Source organism: Fundulus heteroclitus, chromosome 5 (assembly GCF_011125445.2).
Source record: "Fundulus heteroclitus isolate FHET01 chromosome 5, MU-UCD_Fhet_4.1, whole genome shotgun sequence".
In the NCBI taxonomy this organism is placed as follows: domain Eukaryota; kingdom Metazoa; phylum Chordata; class Actinopteri; order Cyprinodontiformes; family Fundulidae; genus Fundulus; species Fundulus heteroclitus.
In genome coordinates this window covers 25,743,101-25,756,925 of record NC_046365.1, presented here as the reverse complement: position 1 = coordinate 25,756,925, position 13,825 = coordinate 25,743,101, and the positions used below count along the sequence as shown (strand labels likewise).

At 41.8% G+C, this 13,825-nt stretch overlaps 1 protein-coding gene across 2 annotated transcripts in view; it reads right to left on the bottom strand.

Moving 5' to 3' along the window:
- LOC105936763 (complement C3) overlaps positions 1–13,825 on the bottom strand; it is a 119,051-nt gene that overhangs the window by 81,724 nt on the left and 23,502 nt on the right. For both annotated transcript variants that reach the window (XM_036137295.1, XM_036137294.1), the window contains exons 11-16: positions 6,658–6,773; positions 6,321–6,467; positions 2,990–3,089; positions 2,799–2,893; positions 2,521–2,712; positions 2,250–2,405 (exon numbers count right to left, since the gene is read on the bottom strand). In XM_036137295.1, the coding sequence (XP_035993188.1) occupies positions 2,250–2,405; positions 2,521–2,712; positions 2,799–2,893; positions 2,990–3,089; positions 6,321–6,467; positions 6,658–6,773 (806 nt within the window). The remainder of the gene's footprint in view (positions 1–2,249; positions 2,406–2,520; positions 2,713–2,798; positions 2,894–2,989; positions 3,090–6,320; positions 6,468–6,657; positions 6,774–13,825) is intronic.

Sequence of the window (13,825 nt, the reverse complement as noted above, 5' to 3'; positions counted from 1 at the left end):
TTGCATGTAATGAGGGTTCATTGACTGGTAGGCTGGAAAATTCTGATACTCTGAAGAATCTGGACTCTGTGTTTGGACATTTGCCTCAGGAGAGAGGCGCAGAGTTGACTACTCTAATTAATAAGTATGCCTGTTTGTTTGGTGATGTGCCAAGTCGAACACACCTGATTGAACACAATATTGATGTAGGTGAGGCGCAGCCAATCCGGCAGCGTTTCTATCGGATATCTGAAGAAAAGCGGAAAGTGATGGACAGGGAGATTCAGTACATGTTGGACAATGGTATTGCCACACCCTCTGCATCTAGTTGGGCATCACCTTGTTTGTTGGTGCAGAAGTCTGACAAAAGTTTCAGGTTTTGTACGGACTATCGTAAAGTAAACATGGTTACAAAACCAGATGCTTACCCGTTGCCACGAATGGAAGATTGTGTTGATCAGGTTGGGTCAGCTCGGTTTGTGAGCAAGTTTGATCTGTTGAAGGGTTATTGGCAAGTTCCACTGTCTGAGAGGGCCAGGGAGATTTCTGCCTTTATAACTCCTTTTGGTTTGTTCTCCTATTCTGTTATGAGTTTTGGACTACGAAACGCACCGGCCACATTTCAGCGCTTGATGAACATGGTTGTGTCTGGGTTGGAGGGTTGTGCTGTATATCTGGATGATGTTGTGGTCTTTAGTAATTCATGGAAAGAACATCTGGGTCATATTGATAAACTGTTTGACAGATTAACTGAAGCACACCTGACCTTAAATTTGGCCAAGTGCGAGTTTGCTAAGGCCACTGTTACCTATTTGGGTAAAGTGGTAGGGCAAGGGAGCGTGCGGCCGATAGAGGCTAAAGTGTCTGCAGTTGCGCATTATCCTATACCGGCAACAAAAAAAGAACTTCAGCGGTTTCTTGGCCTTGTGGGATACTACCGCAGTTTTTGTAAAAATTTCTCTACTGTTGTTGCTCCTTTGACAGATTTGCTGAAGGAGAAGGTGAAATATATCTGGTCACCTTCCTGTCAGAAGGCTTTTGATGAAATCAAATCTCTTCTCTGTTCTTCTCCTGTTCTTTCAGCTCCACGCATGGATTGTCCTTTTGCCTTGCATGTGGATGCTAACGATGTAGGTGCAGGTGCTGTGTTATTTCAGAGTGATGAAGGTGGGGTTGATCGACCTGTGAGTTTCTACTCCAAAAAATTTAACCAATTTCAGCTGAACTACTCGGTTATTGAAAAAGAAACACTTGCACTTATCTGGGCTTTACAGCATTTTGAGGTATACTTGGATTCTGGCAGTGTTCCTCTGGTGGTCTTCACAGATCATAATCCTCTAACATTTTTGCATTCATTGCAGTGCCCAAATCGCAGATTGATGCGTTGGGTGTTGTTTTTGCAGTCTTATTGTCTGGATATTCGCCACATTAAGGGCTCAGATAATGTTGTTGCTGATGCTTTATCCAGAGCACCGTGTTCCTAGCTTCTAAGGTATTGCAGTAATTGTAGTAGGTAATGGAGTTTTGATGAGAACTCCATTTTTTTATGGGTGGGGGTGTGACGACCCCGTCAGTCCACTAGGGGTCTCTGTTTTTTCCTTTCTTTCTTTTTCCTTTCAGGAAGTGGTCGGATGGCTGGGCTGCCTGATTGAGCACACCTGGATGCTGTTAAAAGGCTGGTTTCAAGCCAGCCACGCCCTGCTTGGTTTGGCCTCCAGATGGAATCTGGTGGGAGCAGGCAGCAGCGCTTGTGCACTACTACAAGTTGTGGTCGCTACACATGGGTCTTCTAAATAAATGTTTTTTGACCTAGATCTGCTCGTCTGCCTCCCGTTCTTGTCATAGCCTTTGAGCTGGGCGTGACAGAAAAAACATAGTTTTTAATCTAGTCTCTTTTTTTCTCTGTAACTGTTGCGCTAGTTACCTGTTTATCACACACACCTTGAATCATTTATTCACTCCGTTCAATGTGTGTTCCTGTATTGTGGTTTTGTTAAAATTAGATGTACATAGCATGGACTCAGGCCAAGTATGCAAAATTCATACATTATATCATAAAGTAATGTGAACAAATTATGCATTTCAATGACATTGTAATGACAGTGAACCCCCCCCTCCCACACACACACACACACACACACACACACACACAAACACACACACACACACACACACACACACACACACACACACACACACACACACACACTCATTTGACCACCACAGTTAAAAAAAATCATAGAGGAAGCCATGAACACCATAAAATGTACCTTTTTCTGTGTTAGGCGGTTCTTGTTATTCAACACGTAGACACTTTTGTCAACAGCCACCAACCCCACTGTGGCCCCTGGATCTCCAGTTACTTTTAGAGTGAAAGATTTGCCAGGTTCATAGCTTGCAGCGGGTTTATCCATTTCTAGTGTCAGCTAAAATAAACAAGAACAGAAAATTTTAATTTCCTGGTCTTTTACTAAAAATAATAATGCACCTCTTATTTAGTTTATGTACATGAACTTTAGACATCATTGTTGTGTCTCTCACCGTTCCCATGCAGGTGTCGGTCACATCCACCCAAACAGAATCTGATACAAGTTCATTGGCGTTTGTGTGATAGAAGGCTACAATGCGGAATGATGGCAGCATTTCTTTTGTAATATCAAAAGACAATGACATCTGGTTTATATTATTGTTCTTTTCTCTGAAATGTTTCACCAGCTGACCTCTACTTAAAATCTATGGGAAAAAGTTTTTCATTAATCCTTCATTACTTATAACAATTATGATTCATGCACAAGTGCAAACTGCAGAATAACTCTCACCATGTATGTGATGTCTTTTGGCTGATTTTCTGGCCTGGTAAAGTACAGGTCGATTTTCATCTGTTCACCTAGCTTCACTTCAGCTGAGTGAACACCTGAAATATTGTTTCACAGATTTTTGTACACACTTAATACACTGCACTTTCATATTTGGTATTACTTATATTTTACTTACTCAGAGCAACACTTACTTAGGTGAAGTAAACTATTAGTTGGGGATTTATAAGGGAGAACTACCATTGTGGCTGTTGCTTGTCGATGAGATAAAACTTGGGAATGGTTGGTCCTTGCCTGTGAAGAAACAACTCCGGTGAAGTAAAATACACATAGATAAGCCTAAGGTATAGCACAGTCTTATGCATTTCAAATTTCATAAGTCTTTTTACTACCACCAAAATGTTCAGTACAACTGTCCTCAATCCCCTTTTGTGACTCATTAAAATTTACATTAACCAAGACTTTGTCATATTACAAGTGCAATAATGTAGTGCATTTTAGGGAGAAAAAGAGGACTGATGCAAAGAGTGATGCTGAGTAAAAGCAACAATTAAATATGCCAATGTGGCATAACAGAAATTTGGTTTTCTGATTTTAAATTAAGCAAAATGGAATGGTGGATGGGCACCCATTCAATCACTTCTATGACTGCAGGTGTATAAAGTTTGGTGTAGAGCAGTGGTTTTCCTGGTCCGCGGGGACCCACTATCCTGCATATTTCACCCATATACCTGACTTAAACTAGTTGAAGAAGAAGCCACAGAGCACTTGATGGCTGTTGTAGAGGTAATGCACTGATTTGATTCAGGTGTGCTGTAGCAGAGACACATCTAAAACATGTAGGACAGTGAGTCCTGACGACCATGTTTGAAAACCACTGACGCTGAGAAACTTCCTAGCCTAAACCTTGCAAAACAGCTTTGGGATGAACTTGAATGGAGAGTGAAATTCTGGTTTTCACATCTACACATGAATCCCCTCCAACCTAGAGTCAGGATTGACCCGGTGATTGCAGCAGGAACTCGCAGATGACCAGATGATACAGAAAGAGACTGATTTAACCAGATGATGCAGGCAGAGGTAGACTTGACCAGAAGCAGCCGAAGAGTCCCTACCAAGGGCAGAGCGAGACACAGAATCCCCAGGAGCAACCTAAACCAAGTGGCGTACACAAGTACTTGTGAAGCCAACTAACAAGAGCTGGGCAAGAACATATCCACAGGATCATCAGGCTGAGTGGCATAAACACTGGAGGAAACACATGCTTGCTGCAAGACAAGAAAAGACGTTCTGGCAGAGAGTGATGAGTGAGGCAGGTATAAATAGGTGGAGGAACAGGTGGAATGAATTGGCCTAATTAGCAGCAGCAGGTGACACTGATAAATGTGAGCCGAACACTTACTGGGAAGGTTTGAGCATGGTGTTGAGAAAGTTCAGCTAAACAGTCCAAAAGCACAAACAACAATTCAAATCAAAACAGGTCCTTTCTTTTGGTATCACCCATAAATTAGTAAAAAACTGCCATGGTTTGAATTTTCTAGAGCAAACTTGTTATCTTTGGGCATAAATGTCCTATTTTATCCTCCAACAGGCCTTATGTGTCCTTGTGTTTCTGTTTTGCCATTTTGTTTACACTAGTTAAGTTGGCATAAGTTGTTGGGTTGATTTTACATAGAAATTCCCTGGAACACTCCTGGGCTGCAGAGTCCTAACTGTCGCTGCAGACCAAAGCTTCTGCATCACCATCAGACTCGTCCTGCCTACAGTTGTTTCTTGGCGTCACATATCCAGCCATCAGCAAAGGAGCTACGCGTCCCAAGCGGCAGCGCTTCCAACAATCAATGTCACATTGGAAGTAGTGGTGGGGTCCTCCACAGGGGTGCTCTCCACCGTCCGGGGGATGCCTCAGACCTGTTTTGGTTGCTGAGGGTCCGGAAGATACCTCAGATCCTGTTTTGGTTGCTGAGGGTCCGGAAGATGCCTCAGATCCTGTTACCCTGCTTGGGGGTCCGGAGGATGCCTCAGATCCTATTTCAGGGTATCAAGTGGGGGCCCTCAGTGCCTGTCCACTTTCTAGGCTCTGTAGGCATGGAGCCCAAGTCGTCAGAGCTCTGATGTGGGTTCCAATGGACCAGCTGTTGTTCTCCAGATGACAATGTTTACTATACCTAGATTTTCTGTATTTAAAAAAAAAAAAATTCCAATTTTTTTTAAAATACCAGAATTTGTACATGTTTATATTTTCACCTGTTTGGTTAAATAATTTTGAATGTTAAGTTAGTTGTTATGATTAGTTACTCAGTACGTAAGTGGCCTTCTTACTTTTTTACTTTTAAAAAAATATGTTGAAATAGTGCTACCTTTACTTTAGTACAATCCTTGCCACCTCTGCAACCTATTACCTAACCTAACTATCAAGTTCTTAATTATGAGATGTGCCTCTTTAATGTTAAAATAAATCTTTAAAATATTGCATTTGCCATTTAATACTGTTGATATATTAAAGAATTATTTTTGTTCTTTGACAATGTATTTTGGGAAAAACTGGTTAGTTTTAAACTAAGAGCAACATATATGCTCGTGCCTGTTATGTTGCTCACATAAAACTAAGAACAACATGTGTAATTTTCCTATAACTTGTTTTAACTTGTGGTGGGAACCTATGACAATGTGTTATGGGAAAACTGATTCTGTATTCCTTATTATTCTGAGCTCGCAATGTTATTTTGCTTCACACACTGCTGAGATGCTGGGAACGATTCTTGTATTGGAAACAGGATTGGTGTAAAAAGGAGGGAACCACCATCAAATGATGAAGTCTGCCATGTGAGGATGCCCGACCGCGTTGATGTCGCTCTAACTGGACTGACCGTTTTCCCAGTCCTGTACCATGGTAAGGGATGGAACATCACGCCTGTTTGAAAGCAATGTTGCTTTAAGTGCTAGCTACTTTGTGTGTGCGAAGTGCTTGCTGTTTTGTTGCTATATTCTGTGGGGAATAATGAAGGATATAGTTATTCTGCCAGGTATAGTGTTTGTTAGTACTTGCTACTTTGTGTGTGCGAAGTGCTTGCTGTTTGTTGCTATATTCTGTGGGGAATAATGAAGGATATAGTTATTCTGCCAGGTATAGTGTTTGTTAGTGCTTGCTACTTTGCTATATTCTGTGGGGATAATGAAGGATATAGTTATCCTGGCAGGGATAGTGTTTAAGAATTACTTGCTGTTTGTTTGCTGTATTCTGTGGGGAATAATAAATATGGGCTATTATCCTAATAGAAACAGTGTTTGTGTTATTTGTGCATGGCGATCTCTTCCGGACCTGAATAAAAATTTCATAAAACAACTGTCAAGACCTTAAAATAGATAACATATTTAAATGAAAATGTTAAAGTTGTAGAAGCTCAAGTGTAATGCAGAAATAAATCCCCAACTCTAATTTACAAAGAAAGTAATATACAATGTATTAAAATATCCAAATAAACAAGGTTAATTGAACATAATCTGAAATTTATGAAAACGTACACTTATTTCCAGGCGTTCCAATGATTGTTCAGTATTGATGGAAAGTCTTGCCATCCCGTTGCTTTTAGTTACAGCCAATTTTTCACCAGGATTAACCAAAATAGGTACACTGTCTGCTGGAGAACCATCCGGATTAACAACTTCAACCTGTCATTAATAAAAAGAGAACTTTATTATATAATACAATTATATTATATCATTTACATACTGTATATCTAATAATTTTCCTACCTATTAGAATATAACAATTGCAAAACATTAAGACAATTTCAGTCACACAGTATCTATAATAATGTAACAATTCTGATGTAATAAGGTATGAAAAATTTTACTTTACCATTACATCGAAAGACAATCCAGGTTTGAAATATTCAGGTGTTTTTTTAAAATGGATTGTGTAGGGGGATTCAACAATCATGATTCCTTTTAATTCTGCTTCTACCATTTCACCACCTGTCAAAAATGTTAAAACACAATTAATTTAAACAAAAGTTTAGCAACTTCTTCCACCTCAGCAGCATTTAAATGTAACTTTTTAGATACATTTCTCAGTATTTTACCTTTCAGTAATAAAGCCTAATTCCTCTACACTGTGTGCACAATTATAAGACAAATTGGATTTTTATGGACAATTTTCATTTTTGTACAGTTAATGTTAGAAAAATGTAAATGTAATCATTTTATTTTTATGATGCTACAGGCATTTGGTTTGTTTTAAGAGTTTGCTTTCAGGAAGGTTCTGTTGTTTTTAACCTTAGATAAGGGAGAGCAAATGGTTTTCCCAGATAAGGAATGTCTCCTTTGTCCAACTTTGCATAAAGCTGGTGATTTGATTATCACCCGCAATGAAACTTGCTCCCTTCTTTGTTTTCCAACCCCCATGTTGTAAACTCAAGACTGTGATTAAATCCTCCTGACCCCATGTGATGTGTGACAATAAAGACAAGGGGACAGAGGCAGTCCGGGGCAGTCGAACTCAAGCTTGTGAAAGAACAGGTCTCAATGCTCCTGGTTCGTCTGCCCTCTTCCTTGTGAAGAGTAAAAAACTTGTGTTTGTGTTGGTTTTCTTTCCAGGATAAGAGGTTATTAAACTTAACCCTATCAGCTGGCGCCGTGACGCGGATCCCAACATATCGACTCGCTGACGGGAGGAGCAATGCGCTGAAAACCACTGCAGGTCTGAGGCAAGGACCTGGTGAAAGTCCCGGGAGGTGTTTTCCTCGCTGGGCCAGCGTTATAGGTTGACTCCTTTCGCCAGAGAGAGATTGACGGGATTCCGACCAGGGAGAAAGCCAAACAAATCAAGTAAGTTTTAAAGCGATCGGTTAAAGTCCGTCGTTCAGGGTTACGGGTGATTAAAAGTTTCCTGAAAGGTTAATCGAGAGTTTGAGTCTCTCAAAGAGTGTGTTTTAAACGACGGTTAAAGTCCGTCGTTCAGGGTTTAAGTCCCTTTTTTACAGGTGTTTAAAATTTCCCCAAGAAAAGTTAAATCGAGAGTTTGAGTCTCTCGAAGCAATACGGTTTAAGTCCGTCCAGAAGTTAAGGAAATCCAGGTTAAAGTCCTGAAAGGTAGATTAAAAAAAGGAAATCCAGGTTAAAGACCTGAAAGGTAGATTAAAAAAAGGGAAATCCAGGTTAAAGTCCTGAAAGGTAGATTAAAAAAGGGAAATCCAGGTTAAAGTCCTGAAAGGTAGATTAAAAAAGGAAATCCAGGTTAAAGTCCTGAAAAGGTAGATTAAAAAAAAGGGAAATCCAGGTTAAAGTCCTGAAAGGTAGATTAAAAAGGAAATCCAGGTTAAAGTCCTGAAAGGTATAGAAAAAGAAAAAGAAAAAAAACAAACAAAAGAAAACAGGATTAAGGTCCTGGAAATGATATAAACACAATGCAAAAGTAAAATAGGATGGGTTCCAGACAAAGTACAAAGGGAAATCCCAAAGGGGATGAAAAGTTTATGAATCAGATTGATCCAATTAATTTAAAATACTTGGGGAAGTGGAAGAAAAAGTATAATGTAGATGGTGTGTTGAAAGTGAATAAATGGGAAAACGTTGTGTGTCGGCTAAAAACAAGCACTAGTGCAAAAGCAGAAAAACAAAAACAGGAAAAACTAAAAGAGCTTGAAATTGCACGCTGTTGGTTAAATCAAGCACAAAAAAGGCAGGTTGCACGAGCAAAAAATAAAGCAGACCGTAGACAGAGACAGCCCCGACCAGAAGGAGGGAGTGGGGTGGCCAATGGAGCGGTGTGTCAAAGCCCCACTTCATCACCTATATGGTCTCCTACAAGTTTAGGCTCTAAACAAAAAAGAACCCGCCAGAACATTACTTCAGTAACGCAAACTATGGTGGCAACTGCAGAAAACAGACCACCACCGTATAATCCCTCAACCCCCCCCCCCCCCAAGGATGTTTCAAATCTGTACCCAGACCTGGATGGACTGAGTAAATAAGATCATTCATTATCTACAGACTAGTCCAAAGGATTGTGTCCTATGGTGCAGGTCGCAAATCCTAATGTAGGAGCTCAGCAGCCTCAAACAATCCCAGTTTTCCGTCCGTGGTCGTTAGAGGAAACCAGAAAGACTTTAGAAGGTGTCATTTCTCCACAGGAAGATCCAGAAAGATGGACCCAAGACATGAAGGAAATTCAAAGCTCATATGGTTTAAATGGAAATGAGTTCGGACAAGCCTTACAGTCATCAGTGGGAAAACATTGGGAAAAAGTAAGGGCGAATCATACAGGCAGAACCCCATGAGGTGGAATATTTGAACATCAAGAGCAAATGGGGATCGAACAAAGGCAGAAATGGACAGCTCTAGCAAAAGCAGCACGAGCAGTTTTCCACAGAAGAGCAGATTATGAACACTTGGCGTCCATAAAACAAAAAATAAGGGAAGACGTAGACAAGTTCAAAATACGTTTTAAAAAAGAATATAGGTTTCACAGCGGCATCCCTCCCGCTGACGGAGATGAAATACCATATCAACAACAGCTAAAAAACATGTTGATGGGAGGTTTCCAGCCGCATATCTCCGCGTGGGTTAAAAAACATTTAGTTACACTGGCAACGTCTAATGTAACCACAGTTATGGAATATGTGCGTCAAAAAAGAGAAACACGCAAAAAAGGGAGTTGGTGCTTCTGGAGGGGGAACCCACATTTTCTGGGCAGATCCTATGTGTGATTCAGAAGAAATATTTGCTTTCCAAGCTACCGGACCCTTCAACGGTGTCGAGAAGGTTTCCGAGGAGGCAGGGGCAGTCCTAGCGACCGAGGGGGCTTTCAGCCCAAAGAAAAAAAAAAGAAAAAAAGAAATAGATGGAGGATGCAGGGATAATTAGACCATGCCCAGTGAGTGCAGAAACAAGTACAGTTACAAGCCCTGTTATCTCAAAAGAAGGTTAAAAGATACAGGGGGAAAAAAAACTCTAGCAGACTACATGAGAGAAATGTTGCAGTCTAAAGAACTGTCCAATTCAAATTTACTGCCAGGAGAATCTTTTTCTACACAGGATCCACAGACAGTGAGACCAGGAGACTGGGTGTTCGTCAAAGTCATCAGAAGGAAAAACTGGACAAGCCCAAGGTGGGAAGGACCATACCAAGTGCTCCTGACCACGCCAGCAACTGTGAAGATCGCTGAAAGACCTTCCTGAATTCACCTCAGCAACTGTAAGTTACAGAGAGTGTTAAATACCTAAAAGGTTGGAACAGTGGGGAAGTCCGATTAGAAAGGGGTTTGGTTTTTTTAGGGCCACTCGTCTCAACGTCGGTGAAGAAACCAACTGATCCCTGTTCTTTAGAGTCCTGGGTAAAATTAACATCTCTGCTAACCTAGCAAAATTGTTTGCTGGACTCTGTTTGAGTCCAGATCCGCTGAGTGACAGAGGAAAGAGGTTCAACCACTCCACTGCCATGAAGATTTGGCTGGGAAATCTCCCAGACCATCACCCAGACAACTTGTGGCAGATGAATGTGACGGTGTTGGCTGAGGAGAAGAACACGAGTAACTGCTACGTATGCTCAGTGATGCCCAAATCCACCAGACAACCCACACTGTATGCTAAGAGCATGCCGGCAGGAGACGGAACGTGTTTCCTGAGGACTGTCCTCGTACCTGTGTTTGCACCTGGAAATGCGTTTGATGGTACTGCAAAACAGAATGGTTTTGCCAAGGTGGCGTATGTGTAATAATTGGAACATCCTGCTGCACATACATTTCTGATGCAAATGAAACTCATATTACTGAAGCTATGTCTGCTTTAAATAATCTGCAACAAGCAATGTCCCAAGATGCTGTTCCTCTAAGTATAGACTTCTTCTCCTGGTTCTTTTCAGGATCTTGGTGGCACCTCTTGATGAAAATAATGACACCCATTATTATTATTATTATTATTATTTGTGTTTTTACTGCTTGTGTAATTCCATGTCTAAAATCTATGATCGCTAAAACTGTGGGAAATATAATGTTTCAATATCAAATGCTTTCACAAATCCCTCTTGAAGAAATACAACCTGCAGTTTAAGTTTTCCCATGTTAAATGCTTAACAAAAATGACAGTCTCATTAAAAATGCTGAACGCAAGAAATGAGTACTTGAAGTAGGTTACGTTAAGCTCCAATTTTAAATAAAATGATTAAAAGGAGGGAATGTTAGAAAAATGTTAATGTAGTAATTTTATTTTTTGTCAAGCTACAGGCATTCGGTTTGTTTTAGGAGTTTGCTTTAAGGAAGGTTCTGTTGTTTTTAACCTTAGATAAGGGAGAGCAAATGGTTTTCCCAGATAAGGAATGTCTCCTTTATCCAACTTTGCATGAATCTGGTGATTTAATTATCACCTCTATCCAACTTTGCATAAAGCTGGTGATTTGATTATCACCCGCAATGAAACTTGCTCCCTTGTTTGTTTTCCTACCCCCATGTTGTAAACTCAAGACTGTGATTAAATCCTCCTGACCCCATGTGATGTGTGACAATAAAGACAAGGGGACAGAGGCAGTCCAGGGCAGTCGAACTCAAGCTTGTGAAAGAACAGGTCTTAATGCTCCTGGTTCGTCTGCCCTCTTCCTTGTGAAGAGTAAAAAACTTGTGTTTGTGTTGGTTTTCTTTCCAGGATAAGAGGTTATTAAACTTAACCCTATCAGTTAAAGTCCTCTCAGTCAAATCACTGTGTTAAAGCTCACACCTGAATATAAAATAATAAAGAGAAGTTTTGGTTTTCTTAGCAGACTAACTATTTGTTAATGACAGGACAACTATTGGTGTGTGGAATCAATATGTAACTAGATGAAAAGAAATTTTGTAATGTTACTTAAACTGATCTGTTAAAATGAAAATAGTAGTAACCAACTCTACATTTTCCACTAGCCATCTAATGCTGTCCACACGGTCCACCACCTCCCCCTGTACGCAGAGAGGAGCATGTTCAGTCCTTCTGGTTCTCCTGTAGTCCACTATGACCCCTTTGGTCTTGCTGGATCTGTCATGATTTGTAAACTGAACCCAAACACAACCACACACAGAGCTAGTCTTGTGAGTTTTTATTGAAGAAGATGGATAGTGGAATAGGAAACCAGCAGTCAGTACTGGACTGGAGCTAGATGATGGAGATGGCAGGAGCAGGATGACCGGAGAGAACTGGAGGACTGCGGGTGCTGCAATGTGGAGCCAGGAAGCCTTCAGAGCAGGTAGGTTGGCACTGGGGAAGAGGTGGAACCAGCACTATGGCGGAGAGAATACTTGGACCGCTGGGGTAGCAGGAGAACCAACAGCATGGCAGAGAGAATACTTGGAGCACTGGGGTAGCAGGAGATCCAGCAGCACAGCAGAGAGAGTACTTGTCGGTGGGCAGGCAGGCGTAGATGAAGGGAACTCAGGCAGGATAAGGAAAGGATGAGTTGAGCAGTAATGAGCAGACGATCCGACGGAGGAGAGCTGACTGAAAGAAGCTTAAATAGGGAGGATGGCAGGTGAACTGAGTCCTGGCTTGATTAAGGCTTACAGGTGTAACTGATTACTGAGGTGTGGAACTGGCGCTGTATGGGAGGTGGAGAGTGCCACGAATGTCCATGGTGCAGCAGGCAAAGCTGCACCATGACAGGATCAGATTGTCCCTGGAGCACCACCGCATGAAATTGCTGACCTCATCCCTGTAGTGGGACTCATCATTGTTGGAGATGAGACCCACTACAGTGGTGTCTTAGAGTTAGACTTAGCTCAAATTTATTTTAACTTTCTATGCACAGAGTGCGTTGCATACAGCTTACGACAATGTAATGAGATTGCATTTGTAATAAAATAACATTACGATATAAAGTGCAGCAGTGATAAGAATGTAACAGTGCAGGAGAAAAACAGTTTTTAAAAAAGTGTGCAGAAGAAGGTATGACCATGTTTATAGTGCAAAAATAATGGTGCAAAAAAGGCATTAATTTGAAAAGTTCAATGTTGGGGGTGCAAAATAATAATGGTGCAAAAATGCAGTAAACGTTCAGTTGTGTACTTTTAAATTTAAATGGATAAGAAAAGTTCAGCAAAGTTGGCAGTGCAAAATAATGATGCAAAATGGCCATAAAGTTCAGTTTTGTGCATGTGTAATGCAGAGTCCAGTTTAGAGTTTACCAGTTTGATGGCAATGGGCAAAAAGCTGTTGCAGAACCTGGTGGACCTGCAACGGATGCTGCGAAGCCTCTTCCCAGAGGGCAGCAGGGAGAATAGTCCATGGTGGGGGTGTGAGGGGTCACTGATGATGTTACGGGCTCAGGACACGCAGCGCTGGCATGAAATGTCCTTTATGGAGAGGAGTGGAGCCCAATGATCCTCTCTGCTGTCTTCACCACTCTCCTCACATTCTTTCAGTCGGAGGCGCTGCAGCCTCCACACCAAACAGAGAGACAGCTGGTCAGATTGCTCTCTACGGTGCTTCTGTAGAAGTTCTTGAGGAGGGGCGGGGCAGGTGGGCTCTCCTCGTCCTCTGCAGGAAGTACAAGCGCTTCTGTGCCCTCTCGACCAGTGACATGGTGTTCACAGACCAGGTGAGGTTGTCTGTGATGTGCACCCCCAGGAATTTGGTCCTGCAGACCACCTCTACAGCTGAGCTGTTCATGAGAAGTGGAGCGTGGCGAGGCCGGTTCTTCCTGAAGTCGACGATGATCTCCGTCTTTTTCATGTTCAGGATCAGGCTGTCGTCTCTGCACCAGACCACCAACTGCTCCACCTCCTCTTTGTAGTCCCGGTCGTTGTTGTCTCTGATGAGGCCCACCACCGTTGTGTCGTCTGCAAACTTCACAATGTGATTGGTGGTGAACCTGGGGACGCAGTCATGTGTCATCAGAGTGAACAGCAGGGGGCTCAGGACACAGCCCTGAGGGGAGCCCGTGCTGAAGATGATGACATCAAAGGTGTTATGTCCGACCTGGACCGACTGAGGTCTGTTGGAGAGGAAGTCTAGCAGCCAGTTGCGAAGGGGTGTGCTGAAGCCCAGATGTTCCAGTTTTCCTACCA